At 42.1% G+C, this 25,232-nt stretch overlaps 1 protein-coding gene across 1 annotated transcript; it reads right to left on the bottom strand.

The window, feature by feature from the left end:
- Positions 1–14,773: 14,773 nt before the first annotated feature.
- On the bottom strand, positions 14,774–19,092 carry cited4b (Cbp/p300-interacting transactivator, with Glu/Asp-rich carboxy-terminal domain, 4b). Its single transcript, XM_044035067.1, has 3 exons — positions 18,858–19,092; positions 16,156–16,569; positions 14,774–16,117 (listed from the first exon to the last, which is right to left on the bottom strand). Exons 2-3 carry the CDS (start codon positions 16,558–16,560, stop codon positions 15,686–15,688), a joined length of 837 nt encoding a protein of 278 aa, XP_043891002.1. The 5' UTR covers positions 16,561–16,569; positions 18,858–19,092; the 3' UTR covers positions 14,774–15,685.
- Between the last annotated feature and the right edge of the window lie 6,140 nt (positions 19,093–25,232).

Raw genomic sequence — 25,232 nt, forward strand, 5'->3', positions numbered from 1 at the left:
TAACTGACTGAAACCTGCAAAGAAACACACACACACACAAGCACAGGTTAGTTTATTATTATGAAATAAGCTGTAGTAGTGTGATGTATACATTGGGGAAATCCAGCCCCTGTATTTTCAGTAATGCTCAGCAGAGCTCCTGACTCATCCGTCCACTGTGTTTTTACCCCAACAGTCACACACACACACACACACACACAGAGAGAGAGCAGGGCTGAGACAGTTTCAGGGTGTACAGAAGAGGAAGTTTTGTGGGTTTGTGGATCAGTCAGAAGTGTGAGAAAGAGAAAAAGAAATACTGCTTTCTCGAATTTCAGCTTCAGGTGTCACATAATGTGGCATAAATATGCCAGCATTGTCTGCAGAGCCTCCACATGACACTGTGCTGTGCTGACAAATGTGGGCAAAGAACTACACAGAAAACTCTACATAAATAAGTGGCACGGTCCACCTCCTTCTACCCAGAATAACTTTGAGATGTCATTTAAATGGACAGGGGGTTTTTTTTTTGTTGTGTTTTTTGGTTGCATAAGGCAGTGACACATCGCACTGACAGCAGCCCCTGCACTGAGGAAAATCTCATTCTAGCCGCAGAACAAAAGGCTCGCCTATTAAAATCTATGTCATTTAAGAATATGGGTGCGTTGCATTTGTAGTACTTCTACGCTGCGTTCACACCAAATGTGCGCCACGTCATACACGCCACGGGATCACTGCGTTTTTGTGTAACATCAACCACTGTCACCATCAGCTGTCTGGCCCGAGCTCGAGCTGCCATCCCTCGACTTTTTCGCCGGTACATGATGGACGTGGGTGACCGTGCCTACTCAGTCAGAGCGCCACGGCTTTGGAACGGCCTGCCTGCGGAGATAAGGCTTGCTAGCTTTTATGTGATGCCATCTTTTTATTCTTTTATCTCATTGCGTGTCTTTGTCTTTGCAAGCAGCTTAAATCAATTTACTAATAAGCTAATAATAATAATTTCCTTTGTCCTCAAATGCTGCTGCATATCCCCCTTTTTCCATACCGTGAAGCGTAAATATTCAATTCAATTCAATTGTATTTGTATAGCACCAAATCATAACATACATTATCTCAAGGACAGACATAGACAACATCAAGGAGAGCAGAGAAACGAGAAGAAATCTCTGACTCAAAGACGCGCAGCATCTGCCTCGACCGGTTGGGGTGAAAGGAAACATGGGGGACAGAGAGGACAAGAGGGCAGGACAGTTGTATATAGAGTCAGTGAAGACATGTTTATACAACTACAATGTCATTTATATCAGCAGCAGCAGAGACTGTTGATAACAATTATACTGATATCGACTTTTAATTATAGAACAATAACAATGGTGATGATATGTATCAGTGTAATAGCCTCGAAAACTGGATCTGGATCCTGCAACCTGCAAGATGAGGATACAGGGAGATTATTATTGTTAATTGTTTTGTTTATACTGTATATATGTGCGTATTTGTTATTTGTGTATGTCAGAGCACTTTGCAAATTTCAGTTTTTAAAGGTGCTATACAAATAAAGCTTTACTTACTTCCTTATGTGTCATCTGTACGGTCCGTGCCGCGCACCACGGCTGACACAGTTAAACCGGCGCGACCGCAGCGTTACTGTTAATAGCACTTCTGTCGTATTTGTGTCACAGTTGTACACATGGTACTATTTTTTTTTTTTCAACCTTTCTATTCAAACTCAGCTGAGCCACATTTTCAAACCAAGAAATTCGGCATGGACTGGACTTTTTTTGTTTTTTTTTCTGTTTTTTTTACTGGACAGTTTTCCCCAGCAACAATGTATGTATTGAAAAAGAAGTAGTGTAATGTCATAGGTGACACAGACACATCAAAGAGTGCATAAAACATTCCAGCTTCTTAACTGGAACACGGTGAACTCATGGGTGACGTCACTCCCAGTTCAGACGTCACAAAAACACCCTATTGGCTAATTCTGGCACATTTAGAGTAATATTTATTCATCTCCATCGTCCCTGGTAACTAAACCCATGAAATAGAATAAAATAAAGTTCTGATTTAAGTGGAGCGCACTGCAGCTTAAGTTCCCTGCTTTATCTCATCGTTAGACAACATCATGTGACATGACAACCAAAGTGAAACTGACTTCAAATCTGAGTTTAAAACCCTTGGTTTGCGTTTAAGCGTGTGACACTGATCAGATCAGTCCCTGTGGGCTACAGACACTTTGGTGTGGGAGAGTGAGCAGGAGATCCTGGTGTGTAAAAATAAAAAAAGTGCTTACTGGAATTTGTTTTATTCAGTCATAGACAAACCAATGACATGTCTGAGAAGCAGCGGCTCAAACACTCAGTCTGTGTCTTTCATCAGAAAGTGTATTTATAATACATGACGCTGACAGCCGTGTCTAGTGACACCATTTTTTTTTTTTTTTTTGCTGAAAATCTAATTTGATTTAATCACTTTCCGTAAATGAGGCCACAGAGCCGCTCCGCTGGCTTGTCTCTAGTGACTTGTGATTGGGAGATAATATCTGCTCAGGACTCTTGTCTTGACAGCCCCTCACCCCAGCGCACACTCGCCCCGACAGAACCCTGCCTCCCTTACAGTGTGGGCCGGCTAACGTCGGGGGTTTTACTGTGAGGAATATTATACACATGACAGCAATAAAAAAAAGAAAAGAAAAAGAAGCAGAAATCACACGTTTAAGAACACAAACACTGGCCGGTATAATAAATGGAAATGACGTATGGGCACAAATGTGGTTTTTCCCTGCCATAAACACACGCAATGAGTTCGATTTCACATGTAAACGCTGACGCTGAGCTCTTCTATGAATTCCACTCCAGTGTGTGGTAGCATGTGCTTGCCACTGTCACCAGATTAGCACACAGTCTTAAAGCCCTGCTCACAAAGACACTGTGTGCAGAACATGGCTTGTACTAATACCGTTTCCCTCGCCCTGACCTATGAACCTGTAATTCTCTGGAGCCGAGCCACACTATTTTCCTGCTGGTGTTAAATGTGACTTATTATTATGTGTGGTGTTTGTAGAGACTACAGTCAAGTGTAATAGCAGGAACACTTGGGTTTGATTTAACAGCCTCGCTGACACAGTGTCAACAGGATTAATGCTCAAAGTGAACGATTATTATTTTAACAGTTGGTTTTGGATTAACTTGCCCACATGTTGCTGTTACTGTGTCAACTCCTTTTCAGAGTGTTGATATTTCTGTGTAATCTGCTTTTGACGCACTGGAATGTTTGTTGGGTAAAAGCACGTCAGGAATATCGCGTTCCATTTGTAGTCTGAACTGGGAATTTCCAATTTGGAAACCGGTGAATCTCCCTCTTCCAGGTTCCGATGTAAACAGAACGCAGCACGTTTCTGTTCTATTACATTGAAGTAGTAAAGCCAGATAAAGCTGGATGATAAAGCCAAAACGTTTTATCACAACAACACATTTTCAACCTCAGATGCTACTGCTAATGATCACAATAAATGTCACATGACAGAAGAGTGATCTTTGCTATTGAGTGAAACAAGGAAGGTTTTCATCAATTCTTAGGCACTGAAAACAAACCTTTCACACAGTTAATGTAAAACCACATAGACCTGGTTTAAAGGGTGAGTCTAAGCTACTCAGGGGCAATACTTGTCATCACTAAATGCCTCCCTTCTCCGGGGTTCCCACAGGTCCTTTAAATCCTTTAAAGCTTGTGCATGTGTTCACTGAGAGAGCAAACGACAACGTGGTGCCCGGGAAGCAGCTCTTACAAGTTGCTCTTCCATCTTAAGCTGTGTCAGCACATTTGGTCCTTGAATTGAAGGGAATTGGTCCTGGAAAGTCGTTGAAAAGTCATTGGATTTGACGCCAAGCAAAGTTCTTTTTTTTTTACAACCTGTGGAGTTGCCCCCTAGTGGCTATTTAACATTCAACGGCAAACTGGAACACATATTTATCTATGGTCTAGGATTGATTAGACCTCAGTGCATAAGTATTATATCAGTATAATGAACCTTTATTATATTGTTATCGAATTATTTAAAAATGGTTTCCTGTACTTACAGACATTCCTGTTTAGTATGTGCTGCTACTGAGGAAAATAAACCATTTTACACCCTTTTACTTCAAAGAGCCGGCAAAAATCACTCAACCCCAGAGTTTTTTCCTATTCTGGGGTTTGTTGCTATCACTAGGCAACGTCTGTGTCACTTGCCCCAACACGCCACAGTCAGACACTGGCGTTCCTCTGGAGGCTGCGTGCACATGGTACACATAGCTGCATTTAAAGGCCCCTTCAGCTGGATCTGGATACGTATGGAAAACAAAACAATCCCTGAGACAACAGTGAAACTATGCAGCGCCGGAAAAGTGCGATGGTGATTGCATGACTAAGAAGGAGAATCCAGTAACCCAACTGATGTTTTCCAGGGAAAAGGCCTGTTTGCACTGAAGCGTGTGTGCTGGGTTGTACTTTTTATATCCGTACACATGTAGATAAGTGACTGTTCAGTGAGAAAATCAGGAAGTTCGGCTTGAGCAACAAACGTCCACTGAATGAACCCTGCCCTGAGGGATCTATGGTTTTATTTACCCCCTGCCACTGCACACACACACACACACGGTGAACACAAACCCGACAAAGCGACTTCAAACTCTCTTGTTAATGCAGACAAGTTCAAACATGCTCCTTCCTCACACACACACACACACACACACACACAGATAGAGCCGTGCCCCTTGTCGTCAATAAGTAACTCGTTCTCTCGACTGGGAATCCCAAGTTCAATTCTCACTTTCACTGTGTATGTCACTCTTTGCTTTACAGTCATTCACCCGAGGGGAATTCTAGAAGTAAAATGAAATCACAAAATCAACACATCAATAAGAGACAACGCTGGCTTTAGTCAGACTGTCCACTAAGTTTCTGCAGATGTGTGTTTAACTGTGTGACTTTAGGGATTTTTTTTTTTGTTTGTTATTCTGCCTCTATTTGGTCTTGGTAAACAGAAATGATTTAGCATGATTCATATGCTGCATCCGTCATCTGAAAACAGGCTGTGTCAAGCAATACTATCAGACCTGACTGATTGCATTGTTATATGCAGTGAATGTAGAATACCGGAGCGCTACTGTTATTGTTCAACACATTCGTTTTCATTATGTGTCTTTTGATCTCGCAGAGGCGTCGTTATATTGCCGGCCGTTGGTGAATTGAATTTTTTTGTTGAAAATGTGCGCGTAAAAGCAAACCTGTGCGTTTTTAATCACAGTTAACGGCTCAGTTACGTTACTGAGCTTCAGGTATGGCTTGAAGTGTGGAAACAAGTCGTGTAAACAAGTTGCACACTTCAGTTTTGAAGGAACACAGTGACCAAAGATGAAGCATTAATCCTTTATCATCCCCCACCGTCTCCACACACAGCACGTTTACATGCACAGTTTAATCTCAGGTCATATACTTGCAGTGTTGATTTATTGGCTGTGTACGTCTGACTCCGCCTCCTTGGTGGTGCTGTTTCTCTCTATAATCCAGTGGTTCTCTATTATTTTCTGTCATTTCCCCAGAGGACAGAAATGTTTTCCGAATTGAAATACTATTGAGAACCTGATTATTTATTTATCTGTATAAACCACGTTATGAGTTGTCCTGCCCTGCCTCTCACGCCCCCCCCAGGGGGGCCCTCCCACTATTTGAGAAGTACTGCTATAAGCTAACACGTATTGAATCCGTTTCCTGTTGACGTTTATGCCACAGAAAAACAAAGAGTGAACAGTGAGATGGATCACGCTGTGGTTCTGTATGTTTGGTACCTGCTGTACGTGTTAATCATGGGACACATTAGCTGGAGCGTCACTCCTGTGTTGTCTCAAGAAAGACACCGTATGATTTTCGGCAACAGCACTGCAGTTTTTACGTCGTCTCCTTCTACTTCCTGGTCAAAGACATTTTGGTTTGGCTCCAGTCTGACTAATCACATACATGCCGGAGTAATCAGACTATGAACTGTATTATCCAGGAATGTTAGTCCGACTAAGACTGGCTCGATTTCAGTCGGACTAACGTCTTTACATGAAATTAAAGAAACTAAAACTGGACTTTTTACATGCATGTAAACACACTGAATGTGTGTGTGATGTGTGTCCAGGTATTACTAATGTTGTGGGGACCTAAACCTGTTTACACGGTCACATTACGGGGACTTGTCTTCCTTGTGGGGACATAAGGCAAAACCCATAACGTAAATGACTAAAGGTGAAGAGTTAGGTTAGGTTTAAGGTTAGGTTAAGGTTCAGGTCAGGGTTAGGATTAGGCCAGTAGTAATTATGGTTAAGGTTAGAGTAAGTCTCCAAGTAATGAATGTAAGTCAATGCCATGTCCCCTCAAGTCATGTATGTCGAACATGTGTGTGTGTGTGTGTGTGTGGGACCTGCCCATGTGTGTCATTGACAAATGACCACCTATCTGTCACTGGGGTTAGTGCCTGAGATTAACATGAGCTCAGACTTGGCACCAGCTGCATAGAACCTGGTAATCAATGCATGGCAGTACAGTTCAGTGTAAAATGAATTACATTTAAATGTTTGTTTCATATTCAAAACAGTCTTAAATAAGTGCACACAATGCTGAGTAAGACTCTCTGGTTTCTAAACTTTATAAATGTGCATCTTTATCACTAGCACGTGTATGGTCTACATCTCTGTCCTCTGTCTGTATGTGAAATAGCACAGATGACTACACTCCTAGAAAACGTCATGCTTTGAAAACCATCACATCTGATTGTGACACTTAATGCCTCATTTTAAACGTACATGTCATGTTTTTGGGGGAATGTTCCAGTGCGTCTGCCTTGTGCAGGCAAACACGTCTCACTTTAAATGACATGCTTGAAGTAGATATTCCATTGTCACCGACCTTCCTTTCACTTAATGATGACTCTACCTTAGAACGGTCTCTATAGCAACAGCGTATGGGCTGGTCTCACTGCAGCAAAAAAAAAGGTTGGCCCCGCAAAAAAATCTGTGGCCCGGATGCATGGAGCGGGTAAACTGTGTGTGTGTGTGTGTGTGAGACTTTTAAGTCTGTATTCATATTTTTATGTTTGTATTGTTTTGTTTCAAATAAAATTGGGAGGTGCATGGGAGAGATCAGGAGCAGAGGGTGAAGGAACAATTACAAAGTGCGTTCCTTTATTCAGATCTCATCTGTCTGGAGAGATGGAGGCAACAGTATCACTGCGCTAGTAAAGTAAAGTAGTAAAGTGAGACGGCTGCAAAACATGAACCCGACAAGATTGAAGTATAAATGCTTCCTGTTCCCACCCGCCCCTGTGCTGCTGTTGCATACACTCAAACGCTCCCTCAGTCAGGTCTGATATGTTCTCTTAACTGAGACCAAACTGAGGTTGATTAATAACATCTAATGAGGAGAAACAAAAAAAAAAGAATTTTTACATTTCATTTCAGCCTTGAGATCTTGTTCAAGAGCAGAAACTGTGACACTGGTATCTATTTATAATGTAGGTCACTCCCACACACACACACACACACACACGTGCTGGCAATCACAACAATTATCCTCCACCTGTTAAAGGAACAATCACTGAAGGGTAATTTGGCAGTTTAACCCACACAGCAACACAATATACCAGTGTAACAATAAAAGACTTGCAATGGATGTACAGACAAGGTTTTAACATCAGTATATTTAATCTGTAGAATTAATAAGAATTAAAAATAAGGATTCAGAAAAAGGAAGACTATTTTTTAAACATTTTAAGGGCTGGTCTGAGTCCACTCTTGGTTGTTGTGAATAGGTCTGTGTAAAGGTAGTTATTCTCTCTAGTAATCCAGAAAACTCATGTGTTTGAGGTCATAATCGGCTGTAAATCACAGACACTCATTTGAACCAACAAAAGACATCATCCAAATATCTTTTACTAGGGATGAGCTGAGTCATCAAAGTCAAAATAAAGCCCTCCCTCACGAGGTACAGATGTGCACATATTGATATTAATGGACATTAAATAAATCTTGCCTTCATGTAAGAGAGGATAAATCAACTCTGGGACTTTAATTATTATTATTATTATTATTATTATGTGTCCTACGTGAAAGAATGAAGGTTTTCAGCTAACGGTCTGATGTGGTGAGTCATAAATATCCATACATTAAACGAACCAGTGCCGCTAACGACAGGTCGACGCGAGGATGCTCTCGATGTGTGTGTATTTGTGTGGTCACGTATAAAATGTGGGAATAATGGGAAACATATTCCTTTCCACAGATTTTACCTTCACTTGGACGTTTTGAAAAGAACATTTCACGAGAAGGTAAAGTTCATGTGACGCCTGCTTGATGACAATACCTTTCATCTCAGTCCTAGAGAGCAAACATTTCCTAGAAACTGCAGTTAGGAACAAACCCACTCTCGCCTTCTAATTCTCTTAAAAGTATATTTCTGAAAAATCCCAACAGACCTTTAACCTCAAAGTACTTTATACGATTAGTAGGCACAAGTGAAAGTCCTTTGTTTAGCCCAGTTTAACATGGGATTTCATTACTAGACAGATTAAAGAGTCTTTTCCTCGTCCATTATTGGACGACAGATCGTCTCCAGGGTGTTTGTCTTCTTCTAAGTAAGTACGTACGTCATATCTTAATGCACAAACCTCATTTTGGAATTCTAAATGACTCATTTCTTGCCTCAAATGATCTTAAAACTGTGTTCCAGGACACAGAAAAATATTTATTTTATGTGTTTTCTCTGCTCATATGTTCCAGTGAAATGCATTCTGGGATACATGGCGTTCCCAAGTACGCTCAAGTCACCACCTGATGCATACTTGGTAAAATGGGCGGAGCGAGAACAGGGTACTTGCTGGTCACGTACTTGTGAATTGGAGCAGAACTTGTTTTCACAAGTACAGAGAAGTACCCAGAAGTACACAGAAGTACACAGAAGTACAGAGAAATACCCAGAAGTACAGAGAAGTATGTATATTGAGAAACAGCCCCGGTGTCACAATGTTTGTGGTCTTGAAGAAGGCCTTTGCATATGGAGCAACTTTTTACTGTTTCTAGAATAACATCAACACAATCATCAAGTGTCACATACTAGTGCTTTAACATAATGTGTAATGCATAATGTTAATTAAAGGCTTTTCACTGGAATTATAGAAGCACTGTGGGAAAACCCAGCTTAGAAATTCCCTTAAGAAAAGAAAAACCACACCATCTAATTTGGTGATTGTAAACTGGAGAATCCTTACATTTCCCCGCCCCCTTCTTATCTCTTGTGTCTCGCTCTCCATCACGAGCGTGACTTTTTTTCTGACTTATATTGAGAAAAGAAAACACCCTGCGAACCACCACAGGAAGACGCGGCCAGGCCTCGTGTCGTGAGCGGCAGCTGCTGCTGCTGTTGTGGGTGGGCTGCAAACGGGGAGTAGGCTGAAGAGAAACAGAAGTAGGCTACGTGTGTTAACGTCTCGGAGCGTTCCACCCCGCCCCGCCCTGCTCAGCTTAGCCCTCGTCTAGACTTGGCCTCTGTGTGGCAGGCGGCTGTCATAACAAGGGATTGGGAGAGCAAACATGACTGTTTGGCGTATTTAGCCGCTTCGCCTATGGAGTTACAGTCGAGGAAACAAAACCTCTGCGTTTAATTGGGGCTGAACAAGGAGCTAACAGTGAGGCGTACAATTATGGGATACATGAGGAGACAGAGTTCTGACCGTGTGCCAGCATGCCCCATGTGCCACACACACCAGAGGACCATCTCACCAGATTGGTAGTGGGCAAGAGACCCGCAACCGTTACTGAGCACCGTGCCAAGGCTGTTGGCCTACTTATGAGCCATTCTCTTGATACAGTCCAGCCAAGACAACACACACACGCACGCACACACACACGCGCGCGCGCGCACACACACGCCTCCTTACCCTGACCTTTACAGTGCCAGTTCAGGCTGCATCCAAACTGCTGTTATCAATTAAAATTGTCATTTTGCAACAAAAACGCTCTGTTCTGTTCTCAGCAGCACGCTTGAGTTCTTCATCAGTCGTGACGTGGATCCATACGAACGCGCGTGGAAACGTCTGTCATGTGACCGCTCAGGTTCTGTGGGCGTGCACACGCCGCTGCAAGCAGAGCGTCGATTCTCTCCTCACTCAGACACTATAGAGCTGATGATGATGATGATGATGGGTTAAATGTCCAATTATGATTTGTTTTCATTTTATTTGGATTGATTTACTATTGACAGTAACTTTTTAGGTCAGTATATAGATAAACATAAATATTGTCACATTTCAACATTCTTCAAATAAGCCCACTAGGCTTTCTGCCTCTTCTTTTAAACTGTGCAAAATAAAATAAATAAATAAAATAAAATAAAATATAAAATGGGATGGTTTTAACACTATAATTTAATGTGAACTCATTTAAATGTTTTATTGGCGTAGAACAATCCAAAAAGAGAAGGATTCAATTTCAGCTTTTGCTCTTTGCTACCTATTGTTATTTCAAATCGCCGTCTCAAGTAACAACAATTGTGCAGCAAGCACGGGGATGTTTTCACTCAGACTGATGATGTGAAAATGAAAATGATTGTTTTCAGTCTGGTTGTGACTAATGAGAACCACAGTACAAACCGTCATTGTTTTTGAAGGTTTCTCTTTCTGCTGTCCGACTAAACTTCCAGGAGCGTTTCACAACTTTAAAAACGCCCGGCTCGTGTGGACGACATGAATATCTGGAGCAGAGTGTATGCAACCAGGAAACAGTAGTGTGGATGTACACTTAATCCCAAACTCAAAATCCTTTTTTGAATCGTGAGGACCTGATGTGCCAAAATGAGCAGAGATTGTCCACAATTGGTCCTCAGAGCCGTTCAAAGACCACACAAACACCGATCTTCTGATACTGTTTTAATATGGATCCTCTGTGATGCAGATTTCTCTTTTTTTTTAATGGTCTTTAACACATTTATTTTTTTTATATATTTATTCAGGTGCAACACGTTGCATCTGCTTTAATCAGAAGTTGAGTTAATGCTATTCCTGGTTTATGTTCCCCTCATGACGCTGCTGAACACGCACTGTTGACAACGTGAAGAGCTAAATCTGGGTGCTGACATTCCCCACATGACCTTAATCAGGCATTTTCATTTTCATAGCCCAAAGGCACAAAACACTCCCAAACAACACAGAGAGTCTCTCTCCACTCGTTCTATAATGAATGCAATTACTGGAGGAAAAAACTGCATTACTCTGCATAACAACTGGGATGGATTTCTTTTTCTTTGTTGGTCATTTGACGTTGTTGTTTGAAGTCGATTTCTTTCTCTGGCAGACCTGAGAAAACCGCGACACAAAGATAAGACGAGGGCAACGATGCAATATAACAAATGTCAAATAAAGCAGAACTACTACTACTATTACTACCGTGCAGCCATAAAGGTTTAGAATGACCCAAAGAAGCAGCCGTAAAACATGTCACGTGTTTACATGACATTAGATAAAACGTGTCATTATTAACTTTGTAAAACTACTCGGATACGGCTGCACCTGATAACACTGAACGAAAGTGAGCTGAGCAATAAGTGGAGTAATAAGTGTGGCAATATCAAATTGGAAATAATGATGACGAATGCAGAGGAGACTGTGAAGAGGCGGAGATGTCATCTGATAAAACATCTGAAGAACCAACACTCAAACTTGATTCATTTAAATCTAATGAATAAAGCTCAATCACACGTTCACCCCGTAAATGTGCTTTTCATCCTTTGATGTCAAACCCAAATGTTTCACGGCACAAAGAAAGGACTTATTTATTTAAATGTTTAAACTGCAGCCGTGGTATCTAATGTTGTATTTTGTTATAAATACGTTTTGCCATTTTAAAAATACATGTACAACTGTAAGTCAAACTAAAATGATATGAAATTGAATTTCTCAAAGTTGGACTTTTACACCAGAAAGTGGAGCCGCTCCTGCGTGCGCACCTTCAGTTTGAACAGAGTCAATCAGACTCAAGCTGGTCTGGGCGCTGTGCCCATGTGTCACAGTTTCAAACCCCCTGCTAATACCCGGAAATAATAGCAGAGAACAGCAGCAGCAACAAAAACACAGTGAAATTCACGGCCTGTACATTTGAGAACTGATGATGAGACAGATTTTTCTGCCATGTCAGCGTAAAGAATTGGATATTTTTGAGTTAACGGATGGTGAGGAGACACAAAATGGTGGACGAGGGCCAAAACTTCATATCTTCATCAGACAAAACATGTGGGGTTTTTTCTCCTCAGCCTTTATCTAAACTATTCAATCTTATAAAAATGGTGAGTGTTGGTTTAAAATAGAACCTTGTTATGTTACGATGACACATTTCCAGTTCTAGCGAGACAACTGCGTTTTGTTTTTTTTTTGGCTTTTCCATCAGTGATCGTACCTGCTGCTTTTTTTAGTACCTGCTCTGACGAGGTTCCAAGTGAGATGAGCTGATTCTAAAATGTGACGTTGACAGTGTCGTCACTGGAAGAGTCACGAGCACAACGTCAGCACGCGAGATCAAACCGAACTATGCCAAACTGTAGATCAGTTAAAAATGAAAATGTCTAAAAATCTCAATATTTAACGGAGGAGTCTGTTGTATATAACGACAGCACTCCCGTTCAGCATCAGGCGGAGTCTGTGCTCCGGCCATGCGGGAAGTACTGAACCATTCTGTGAACAGACCTTTTTAATGAACTGATTCTAACGATTCAGTTACACTGAAAGCAACTGCTTTGACCGTCACACTCGTTTGTGTCTTTGCGTCACGTATAAAACGGTGACGCGGCAGTTTTGCGCCGCCGTGCGGTGACGACCTCAAGGTCACGGGAAAACGACGCATCTATCCTAACCCTCGGCCCAGTAGAGCCGACACTCGTGTCCTAATCCCATCCCATGTGCCAACACTTGCTGACCACTTAGCAAGTTGCTGGACATGCTAACAACTATAGTGACCAGAAAACAGCTAATGCTAACAAGCTAAAAGGGGCCGTTTGGTGTCCTTGTGGCACACCCTTTCTTTCAATACATGGATTTCACGCTGGTGCTTGTATACAGGGACAAAGGCAGTGGTCCAATACTGCATGATTTATCTGCTGTTACTAGCTTTACTGTTGGCCTCAAGCAGAAAAACAATGCTTTCATTCTGTGTTTGTGCTTTTCATACACAATAAAGCTGTATCTTTCCCCACTCGTCTTAAAGAAGCTACAGTCTTTGAGTTGAGACTTACAAGCTTTAAGTCACTTAAACCCCCCCATTAAGGTCAGCTTTGTTTTCGGTGGCCACCTCCCCCACAAACACACACACACACACACACTAGTCTTTACACACAGCAAAGGCACAAATGTTTAGGCTGCTATAGAGACGCCAATTATTCAAATGCTCCTTCGGCGAAAGCACTAACCTTTTGTGAGAATCTCTGCAGCACCTTGTGTCAGTGTCAGTGTATTGTCTGTTTGCATGTTTAACAGTAGATCTCATTTGAATATCTCTGACTGGGGATGTCATATCAGATGGAGCCCGACATTAATACTAATCTTAAACAGCAGAAAACATGCAAATGCTGCTACAGATGAATCACGATCCTGTAAGCGACGCGGAGCCTTTCAAGTCATTTTAGTGATTATCCAAAGCGTCCATCAAACTGGAACGTGACCTTTGATTATACAAATGATTGGTTACTGTTTGAGCTGAAAAATGAATATGGATGATAACCAGCAACGGCAGCGTCAGTATCAGTCTGACACTGGTCCAAAACCACAACCCGGAATTTCACATAAATCCTTCACTAAACAGTAAAAATGTTTATTTCTTTTTTTATGGGTGCAGAATATCTGCACCAGGGCAAATGTGTGAACAGCTCAGTCGTTAAAAAGACACTTATGGTTGTGCGATCAGACGAGAAGTCGTCCCAATTCATCTTTTGCTCTCAAAACAAAATAATCCATTTGAAAAAAATGCAATTAGCAAAATCTAATATTTGGGCTGCAATTAAAGATATTAAAGTAACGCAGCATATCTCAACCACAGCTTTTAAATACCATTGTACCGTTGGTTAGCGCTGCGCAATTAATAGCCACTGAAACTGCTTGATTGAGATAAAAAAAAAAAAAGTGCGACAAAACATTTTAATTAAAATTCTACTGCTCTGCATGAATCCAAGAACAAATGGGGATTTTTTTTGTGTGGAAAAAAAATGACTTGGTCTATGAATCACAGTATCTGTCAAACTGCAATGCAATAGGTTTCTGTGACTATATCACGCAGCTCTGCTGTCAATGATTTTACTAATATTTCCATATTCAATTGCAAGGACGAGACCATAGACTAGTTCATATTTTGATAGTAAATCATGTGACGATGCGAAAGAAAGAATTTTACCCGATTTGAAAGCTAATTCTTAAACACGTGGTAACTTCTATTTCAAATAAAATGAATAAAATTTTGCAGGGGATTCTAACGATCGCAGTTTTCCTCTAAAAACTGGAGGAATTTAATCGTGTGCCGAAAATTGCCTTAAATTTGAAAATTCAAGGCTGAAATTTGAAATACAAACAGATTCCGCCACATAAAGACAAGATAGGTCAAAGGATTTGAAGCAAATCTTAAATATTCCATCTGTTTCAACATTTCCACCCCAGTCTCAACAGAAACCATGGTCACAGTTTAAGCTAAGCACCGAGTCAGACCTCCACCACTCAGAGAAGGAAGAGCCGTACAATGAATGGAAAAGCAGGCCACACTTCTAACCAGGCCATCTTTATTGATCCTCAAAACCCCCTTCACAAAGACCATCCCCCCGTTTGACCACAAAAAAGGGGACAATATAAACAACCAATAAATAAGAATCTGCATGATTAAGGCGGTTCTACGTCTCCAATAGAACACAACAGTGTGGACATGTTGGAGTTATACAGCTTCATACAGTACAAGCAGTAGGTTTTTGAGAACATTACATCTAAAATAAAAAAAAATTCAGGGTGAGGCTCCCATTCAAATTCAAATCACATAAAATTGTACTTCTGTTGCGTTTGTGAATTCACGCTGTCTTTCTGCATCAGCTGAGCTTATTTTTTAATAGTAGGCCAAATAGAATGGGGGGAAAATAAAATCACGAGCAGAGGAGTTACATTTAATTATCTCCCCCATCCTACTTTCAGGGGGGAAAAAAATTCATTAAAGCCACTTAGTTCCCATAAAGGAGAAGGTGGTTGTTTCTTTATATCAGTTTTCTCAGTTAGGAATAAATAAATACACCTTTTTACTGGTAAACTGTCATGGAGTCCAGGCTTGGAAGCGACACAGTGTCATAGCGATTGTTCAGAGTGGCTTTTTAAAGAATTTCTGCATTTCTTTAGTACATTCATGTCCAGGATTTAGGAGATGTGGAGCTGTAGGCCCTGGGGCCAGCCACCTTCTCTAGCCACCAGCACACGTGAGACTCGAGCACTGCGCGTTCACTGTGGGTTTATCCAAAGTTCTCTTCCGTGCACCCTGTGCCACAACTCGGTTCAGTTGTACAGTGTTAGAGGTGCCCACAGAACAAAAAGTGAGGAGATGAGAACCCTTTATCCATCCTGGACCATTACCACTCTTCGGTGTCCGTTTGTGCCTCTCGCTTTGCAAATTAGGTCCTCTCAGCAACTGACGGTGCTGGGTTGCTGTTTGCTGACAAAGTCCGAAATGAAGTCAAACTCATTTTGGCCGAGGAAGAGTTCTGGCAGCTCCTGGACCCGGTCCAAACCCAGCTCCATGACCAGCGAGGTCAGGACCTCCTCGTCGATGTCCGCGTCCATGCCGTTCAGAGCCAGTGCTGGTCCGGCCATGTGCTGCATGTTAGCTAGCTGAGCTGGGTTCATACGGTACTGGGCTGTGGGCCCCATGTGGTTCCCACCCATAGGTCCCAGAGGGTGTCCGTGGTACTGGGTGTTGAGTTTCTGTAGCTGCATGCTGGCCATGAGCTGTTGGGACGTTAATCCTCCGTTCATGAACTGTTGCTGTTGTTGTTGCTGTTGTTGGTGTTGTTGCTGTGGAGGCTGCTGCTGCTGTTGTTGTTGTTGTTGTTGCTGCTGTGGGTGCGGTGCTGCGGATGCTGTGGGTGCTGGGCCTGTTGCTGGTGCTGCTGTGGATGCATGTGATGCTGCTGCTGCTGCTGAGGGTGATGCTGCTGCTGCTGCTGCTGCTGCTGCTGAGGGTGATGCTGCTGCTGCTGCTGTTGACCGTTATACATCATGTTACCAGAGGTCATCTGGTGGTGACCCATCTGGGCCCCGTTCAGCTGTCCGTTCATGGGTCCGCCCACCATTCCCTGCCGCTGCCTCATGGCCGTCTCCATGTTGGCCTGGGCGCCGCCGTAGTGCATCATCTGACCGTTGGGCATCGCCCGCATGACCTGCTGATTGGCATGCTGCTGGTGACCTGCCTGCAGGCCGCCATTCATGCCCATCCTGTAACCGTGGAGACTGGCGCCCGCTGAGCTGTGGTTCATGGGCATCATCAGATGGTCTGCCATGCCTCCTGTCTGTGAGAGGAGAGGACACTCTGTCAGGAGACGCTTGGATTCACTTAAGACATTTCTGGTTCCCGTATACAACAATATGTGGTCAGTGCCATTAACACCACTGGGCACTGGACCGATTTCTTATTTCCTTCCTATTTATGTACAATAGTGACCACGAGCTCCACTTTCATTGTACAATAAACAAAGCGTACATTTACCTCAGCATTTAATGTTAAATGGTCTGTGTTTATATAGCACTTTACTCATCTTGACGACCACTCAAAGCTGCCGTTTTGCCACTCACACATTCATACTATAGATGACTACATATTTTCTATCCCAGCTTTCACACCCATTCACATGCTGCCAGCACAGCCATCAGGAGCAGCGTGACACGTCACCAATTAGACTAGCAGAGCCGGGAATCGAACCTGCCAGTTGAAAGAGGACTTGCTCTACCACTGAGCCACTGTCGCCCGACTAAATCCGTAACTGTGACATAAATTGAAATATTTCTACTTTGGACCAATTACAAGGGCGGACAATGCTTCACTAACTATATTTATTTATCATTTTGAGTGACAATGTTAGAGAGATTTCTTATATGATCTACATATTTTAATCTTGTTTCGGGGGTTTAAAACTAGAGCTCTTTTGATAACAGACTGGTTTGACTGTAAAATATTATTCTAACTTCATAAATGTGAATATTTCCTGGTTTCTTTGCTCCATATAACAAAGAAATCATGGAAACTCAATCATTTTGGTTTGGGAGACTTTTAGTGAGATTTTAGTGACTATAAGAATAAGAAAATAGCTGTTAAGTTACAAGTGATTCACTTTTCAGCTTTCACAGCTAAACACAACATAATCAGGATTTTGAAATGATTTTATTGTAATATAATTTTTGGCCATATCGTCCACTCCTCCTAACAATAATGTACGAAATAGGCACAACACCCGACCAAAACAATTGGGATTTTGTGATATTTCTGTGATATTTTCAAAGCATATGCTTGAAATTTTACTTTCAGTACACACTTTACCTGATATTTTGATCAAAAACAAGTGGACAAAGGTTAAACTGTTTTATTCCAAGACAACATCACGATTTTCACTCGTGTCTGTCGGTATTTGTACACATTTACCAAAAGATCGCAGATTACAGACGATTTAGGCGATTCGATAATATTGTGAGAGAGAAAAAACACGTTATCTGCGTTAGCACGTGTTGCAGAATCATGTTAGCAATATTAGTGCGAGTTTGTGTGTTTTGCAGAAGCACGCTCCCCCTACTGGCATCTCAAAATACAACACTAGCACTGTATGTTGGCAAGCTAGCAAACACACGGCCATACTGACACTGATTCACCGTTATATCGATATTTCTTATAAGGACGTGTGTGTCATATCTGTTGTTTTATTTCGGTGTGCTGCTTTAACGTTACATTACATGTCATTTAGCAGACGCTTGAAGAAGAACCAACACCAACTGTGTTGCACAATGACATTCTGATTTATTCTAATGTTACAATATTCCACCTCAGGTGAAAACACTGTAAACGCTTCCGGGCAAAAACAAACAAACAAACAAACATCTGCAACATTGTTTTTACCCACGGACTAAAAACAGTGAAATCTTTTCCTGCTGTGTTTAACCCCCACACACACACACACACACACACACACCTCCCCAAAACCCCCTCCTTCTCCTCTTTGTGCCACAGCTATGGACGCCCAGGTTGAAATTACAGGTTAAACATTCAACATTGTTTGGGTGCATTTTTCCACAGCTGGGTCACCCGTGAACGACGCGAGCCAACGACGCGGAATAAATAGAAATAAAAAAACGCGTGCATCGCGTAATAATACATCGCTCGAATCCCACATCCGCGCGTGTGTGTGTGTGTGTGTGTGTGTTCCACGGCAGCTGAGGCTGAGAAAAGCAGTTACATTTCACGCACGTAAGGTTGCAACAAAGAACACTGACATCATGCAACATCTCCTCCAACAGCTGAATCACCACATTTCAACAAAGGCTTCAGGTTTCTCTCACGTACACACACATCAGCGAGCGCACGCGCATACAAACACTCACGATGTCTCTATTTGTTTAAATGTAAATAAACGCGTGAGCCGCTGTGGACGATTATTGTCCCATTTTCTCCGTGTCTTTTTTTTTTTTTTTTAGTTTGAATGCAAACAATGGAGCAGCAGCAGCAGCAGCAAGAGGAGGAGACAACACAGACAAGAGCAATAAAAAAATAATCACATTTCTCCAGCAAATGCAGCCGACTCAAATCACTTACCCGTATCCTCTCCGTTTTCGCAAAGTTAGCCGACTTGCTTCTTTCAAAAAAAAAAAAAAAAAGGCTTGTGTTTTTCCACAAATCTCCTCTGGATTACAGTGTTTTTATCCCACAGGGTTTCGCTTCATGCTCGTGCAGGGACGCAGGGCTGCTGGTGTGCAACACAAAGACTTGCCGCATCAGATCTTGAAACGACTGCCTATTTTCTGGGTCAACTCAGGGATTATGTACATGCAAAAAGCTCAGAGGAAGACAGCCACAGAGAGAGAGAGAGAAGGTGGAGCCTCAAGCTCCTGCCTCTTCTTTGTTCCTATTGGCCCCACTTCTTCTAATTGTGCATGGGCGTAGAAAGAAAAAGAAGGAGGGGGGGGGGGGGGGGCACTTGTGTGTTGGAGAGCTGTGACACAGTAGCCAATTTAAATATCCTCCTCCCCACTGTGTCTGTTTCAACTGCTGTTTAATGATAGATAGATTGATAGATAGATAGATAGATAGATAGATAGATAGATAGATAGATAGATAGATAGATAGATAGATAGATAGATAGATAGATAGATACATAGATAGATAGATAGATATATAGATAGATAGATATAATACTGACTACTTAATAATTTAAGTCCCCTCCAAAACTATTGGAAGAGTGAGGATAATATTTTTATTTTTCCTGGAAAACTTTTGGGTTTGACCTCAAATTCATTAAAATGGAACACCAAATTCTTAGACTGTCATGCTGGTTCTTTAGATGTTTTATGAAATGAGTTGTGTTGAAGGAGCACCTTTTCTCCTCCTCCTCCTCTTGACAGTCTAATACAGGGCTTCTCAGTCCTGATCCTCGGGACCCACTGCCCTGCATGTTTTAGATGTTTCTCTTGCTCCGACACACCTGATACAAGTGAACGGCTCGTTATCAGGCTTTTGTAGCACCTGGTGACGAGCTGATCATTTGAATCAGGTGTGTTGGAGCAGGGAAACATCTAAAACATGCAGGGCAGTGGGTTTCCCAAGACCAGGAATGAGAAACCCTGGTCTAGTAGCAGATCACAGGTCTACTTTTGTCGTTATTACTTATCTTATGGTGTGTTTCCATTATACAGTTCTAGCACTACTTGGCTCAACTTGACTGGACTCAGTTTTTTGCTTTTCCACGGGTTTCCACTGATACCCACACGAGTCGCGTCGAGACTAACCCTAACCCTAACCCACATCCTCTTATTGCCTCTAACACCTGATCAACTCACGTGAACATTCCTAAATTGGTATCGGGTGCAGCAGTATCGGAGTAGTTTTATGAATAGAAATACATGAGTACATGAGGGCAACATCACACCCGATACTTTTAAAGGTGCATCCCTACTTTTGCTGCATTACATTTGTAACACCAGAATTTCAAGATTCCACCATACAAACACTGGTTCTCTTACCATTGATAGCACTTCTGTCACATTTGTTTCACATTATCAGTCATACTGTTTAATCCATAGACATATTATTATGCTGTTTCTGTGTGTGCAAAATACCGTGTAGAGGTAGCGACGTCCAAGGTTCCATGCCCTCGGTTTCAATCATAATACAGTGTCAGTAGCAGACATTTAGTTTAGGAGAATCCGCAAAGGTTTTGAATCTTTTCGACTTTGAATCCACACAGAAACAGCATTTTTCTGAGCTCTAAAAAAATCCAAACAACCGTCTTTGTGTTTTCATGTGTTAGGGTTAATGTGTAGCTCTGGGGAACTGATCATGTCATAGCTCTACCTCCATACAGGTGTGCGAGATTTACTGCCATGCTCCACATCTTCTTCTCCATTATTGGTGTATTTCTGTAGCAGCGTTACAGCGCCACATACAGGCCTACAGACATATATACTAGCGCGTTTAGAGCTGTTTTGCGTCGTGCCATGTGTATGACTTTCTTGAAACAATGATATGTTTAAGAACAACTTTGTTAGAACCAAAACGAGTGGATAAGACCTTACATAAAGTATCCACGATGACTGTCTCCTTTGTCTTTTTTGGCTAAAACAAGAGCACGCCACCAACTGGACTGGAAAGTGTTGCGCTACAGGGAGCATGTACATTTGCCCGCATGCGGTCTGTGTGGACTCAAACTGTCAGAATGCTAGTGTTTGTCCAAGTAGAGTCTGTGCGGACCACAGTGGGAACTTCAGAATTTACATCACACGCACTCTAGCGGACCTCTGTGTACACGCGGCCGTGGAAAGTATCGCCTGTATATAACGTCACGCTGGAAAACGTGCAGACTCTGCAACTAGACTGTCAAAACAAAGTAGCAGATGGTGACACTAAAACGTTCACCTGGGGTTTTCATGTTAGCATCACTGCCCATGGATGGGAACCATGACCATTAAAAACCTGCATTTATTTTGACACAGGACTGAATATAGATAGATAGATAGATAGATAGATAGAAGTTAAGTTGTGATAGATTCCACTTAATCTGATTGGATTTAAAATCAATGTCTACTTTAACAAAGAATAATATTGCATCAAATTGTATCCAATCATACCAAGTGTCTGACCCGTATTGTAGCTCATGTATCTAGATATGTATCAAATTGTCCTCTAAGGGAAAGATGAGGCCTTCTACTACTTTGTTTTATGTATCCGTCAGTGACATTAGAGAAGACAATCATTTTTCCATCTCGACTGCACCTACTTACTTATGTGTGTAAGCGTACTACCCTGGAATGTGCATATGCACTTTATCTGCGCTCACTGTTGGGTCATGTGACCCGCCAGTCTGCTGTGTGTTTGCCTCAGTCAGGCAGTGGAGGGAGGGCAGAGGAATGTAGCCCGTGTGCTATTCTAGGCCACACTGGCTGCTGCAGCAGCAGTGTAACTACTGCTGTGCACGGATGTGTGTGTGTTTTTACCTCCACTCTGCAGATGCACATGTCTCTTGATTGCCCACTTCAGGACAATGACCTCTTGCCTGCAATTGCAAATGAATAGAAGTGCTTTGGGCAAGTGAGCTAATCTATTGTCAGGGGAATTTGTCTATAAATGGGCAACCACTGGCAGGCATTTGTGATTGTCTGACCACTTTAGGCTGGTGTTAATAAGCCACTCCCAGGTGTTGGTGCGCTCTTCTGAGAAACTCACCCAGCCAGTTGGCCCAAACAAAACACACAATCAACATTTGTTTGTGTCGTGCTGGGATGAACGCTCTCGCTTAGCAGCGCACATGTGTTGCATAAGATCACTGCAGTCTGTAAGCATATAACAATGAAGTGTTTCAAAACGCATCAAAGCCATATTTACTTTTAATCCCAGGGCCATGAGCTCCTGATGGTGTCACTTTGCATAACAGAGCACAGTCCACACTTTCTACATCTAACCAGTCACATCACTGTGGCTGTTTAAACCCAACTGACAAGTGGTTGTGAGTTTGGCCGGTTCCATGTTGGGATTTTGTCACATGTTATCAGGCTCCTATTGGACTATACCAGCTGTCAATCACACCGCTGTGTATTCATATGTCCCGTACTTATTTATTTTCCTCTCACAAGTTCTACTGAAAAAGACCTGAAACATGTTGTACTGACCTCATTTTCCCATAGACTTTCATTGAAATTGAATTATTTTTGCAACCTGTGGAGTGCCCCCTGGTGGCTATACAAAATATCATTACATCCTGATTAGCTTCACCCACCAAACTGGAAGACTACATCCCGTTTACATATATAGTTTATGCTGAAACCCAAAGCTATTTGAATGGAAATCCAATCAGCAACTACTGTGGAACAGCATGTGCATTTTATAATGATATATTATATATATATATAGTTGTTGTGATTAGATGGTGGATATGTGCACTGCACTCCTACACCTTAAAGGCATTTTCTTTCAATTGTTTGTGTCACTGATTTACTGTATACGGTTAGTAGGAGTGAGTGTCAGCAAACCTTGACGCAATCAATGTATTGACACCTGGGCTTATCTGACAGTGTGCATGTGTTTGCTTTGCAAAGAAAAAAAGAGCAAGAGTTAATGTGACAGTGGCCTCTTTTCACAGCCCCTTTAGCTGTTAAAAAGACATGTCATTATGCTGATTTTACTTGTTTACGTGAAAGCAAACAAAGCCCTCATTTAGTCACCGAGAGGTTTTAAATAGCATCCTAGCATTTTGGAATCAGAGGCACAGACCTTGTGTCCTGTTCCACCATTCTGTTTATACGGTGCGTAAACATCTATTTGGCTCCTGAACTGCACTGTGTTGATTTCACATTTTTCACCCTCTTAACAGGTTAGCAAATTAGCCGATGCTCGGCTTCACATATTTGTGTTCACATATCCTCAGACTAAAACAGCTCTGACCGCGGTCAATAACGCAGGCTTCAAACATGGTGATGATGGTGCGTTCAGAAACTCAGAGTGGTCTCGCCAACCCTGACAAGGGATTCCAAGAGGCTACCAAACACACGTTTTACCATTACTATCACTATATTATATTATACACATATTTGTTTTGTAGTAATTCAGTCATACACATACTATTTTAATATTTAACTGTAGACACATTACTACGTTTGTGCAAAATACCATGTAGAGAGAGCACTGTTATAGACTGGTATTGCTAACAATAGCTAGCCTGAGACACATTTGCATTTCTGACGTCTCCACTGGAACGTGGTGAAATCTGGGGCGATTTAATCACAGGTGCACATACTTTAGTTTGAGTGTTCACACCTGGCATTCAAATGCATCCTACATGCTGTTAACATGTGATCTCATTTCTATTCACAAGAAAATGGATCTGTTTTTATCGAGTCTAACTTTACAGTCTTCCTGTGTGTTTGTATGTTATGTGCACATCTCTCTGAGATAGTTAGTAATAGGGGAACAACATAGTTATGGAGGAGCTGAGTGAGTGAAATGAAAGCCCTGCCATGCAGCTTTAAGATGAAAGGAGAAATCATGTGTTGATAAGTGATAATAGTGTGGTGTAAATCAACATATACTTGGAGCATGGTGTGAAATTGAGGATGGTCAGAGGACGTTAGCTGAGGAGACAGTCTTTGATGCATGTGGTCACATGTGTCCTCAAAACACCAATGGATCTTGTGATAGGCTCTGAAGATGCATTCAGGACAATTTGAATGAACTACTGTCCGTGTCACAGTATACAAACATTTGAGGGGAATCAGTGTGTCCGCTTCCTTTCAGTTTGTTATGTGTTATGCCGAGTCCTTCCTATTATCCAGAAACTGGTGAAGCATAAACTTGGTCTCCTTGTCAGTCCATAAAATTTAGTGTCCCGTTCCTGTCTTCTTCATGTGTATATTAGCCACTTGTATTATTTCCGGGTCAAAGTCTGGGGACAGGAACTGTGGGGGAAAGAGCACCTTGAACCGTTTGGGTCCACGTTATACATGCAGGAGTAATTTGACTCCGATCCACTTTCACTCGGTGTGTTAATTCCACTTGAGAAATTCAATTTAGTAGAATTTCAGTTGGATTCCAGCCAGCATGTCCATGTGGGCCTCATAAGGAGCGATATTTGATGACAATATGGGTTTCAAGTGGGTTTGTCTGTGGTTTCCACAGTGGCCCCACCCATGTTTGTCTACAGGGGCTTCCCATGTGGGGTCCATGTTACTGAAACCATGTGGGACCAGCATTATTTGCCTGGAAAGGGTACTGAGTGTCCATGGGCTTGATGTGGGTCAGCCCAAATATAACTCCTGTGGGACGCACATTTACATGCAGACTGAAACAATAATTAGATGATGTTTTTTCATGTGTTTTCCGAGGACAAAGAACAACTTGATTCTTGAACTTGACTTAACTACAACAGTTGACCTACTTTGTTGCTGTGTCTGCCTGGACACACTGAATGTTATTCCTGCTGTGTCAGGGGTGACTGCACAACATCCGACACTCAACATCCCACTCAATAGCTTTCAGTTCTTCCATGTCAGACACAACTGTATGGGCCAGTGTTTTGCTCCTCGAGTGTGTTTGTGAACGAGTGGAGAGCCCCGGTGCAGCAGAAGCACCCACTTGAGTTTAGTGTTGTGGAACACTGTTGTTTTGCACAGAGGGAGCACTTGAAAGATGGTGCGTTGACCTCCAACCTCATCCACGGCTCTGGGAGAAACTTCAAGAAATGTCACACCAACAAATGACAACAGGAAAACAGGGAGGTGGAATGCGATAATCACTTTGGTAGCTCGTCAGCAAGCTAACTATGTTGTTTTGTTCCTCTCTCATCTACATACCAAACACAGATAATGACAGGGAAGAAATGTTATGTATGTCAGCTGTGGGTGAGTGTTGCCCTGCTTATAAATGAGACAAACAGTCTCTCACAAGACCATATAATTACCTAATCTATGACCATTGTTCTGCATC

The sequence above is a fragment of the Solea senegalensis genome, linkage group LG9, assembly GCF_019176455.1.
Source record: "Solea senegalensis isolate Sse05_10M linkage group LG9, IFAPA_SoseM_1, whole genome shotgun sequence".
NCBI lineage: Eukaryota > Metazoa > Chordata > Actinopteri > Pleuronectiformes > Soleidae > Solea > Solea senegalensis.

Excerpts from the sequence above, each read along its gene's own strand:
- cited4b (XM_044035067.1), bottom strand. The coding sequence starts at position 16,560 with ATGGCAGACCATCTGATGATGCCCATGAACCACAGCTCAGCGGGCGCC. Across the intron at positions 16,118-16,155 it reads CACAGCAGCACCAGCAACAG|CAGCAACAACAACAACAACA; the intron begins GCCCAGCACCCA and ends CCGCACCCACAG.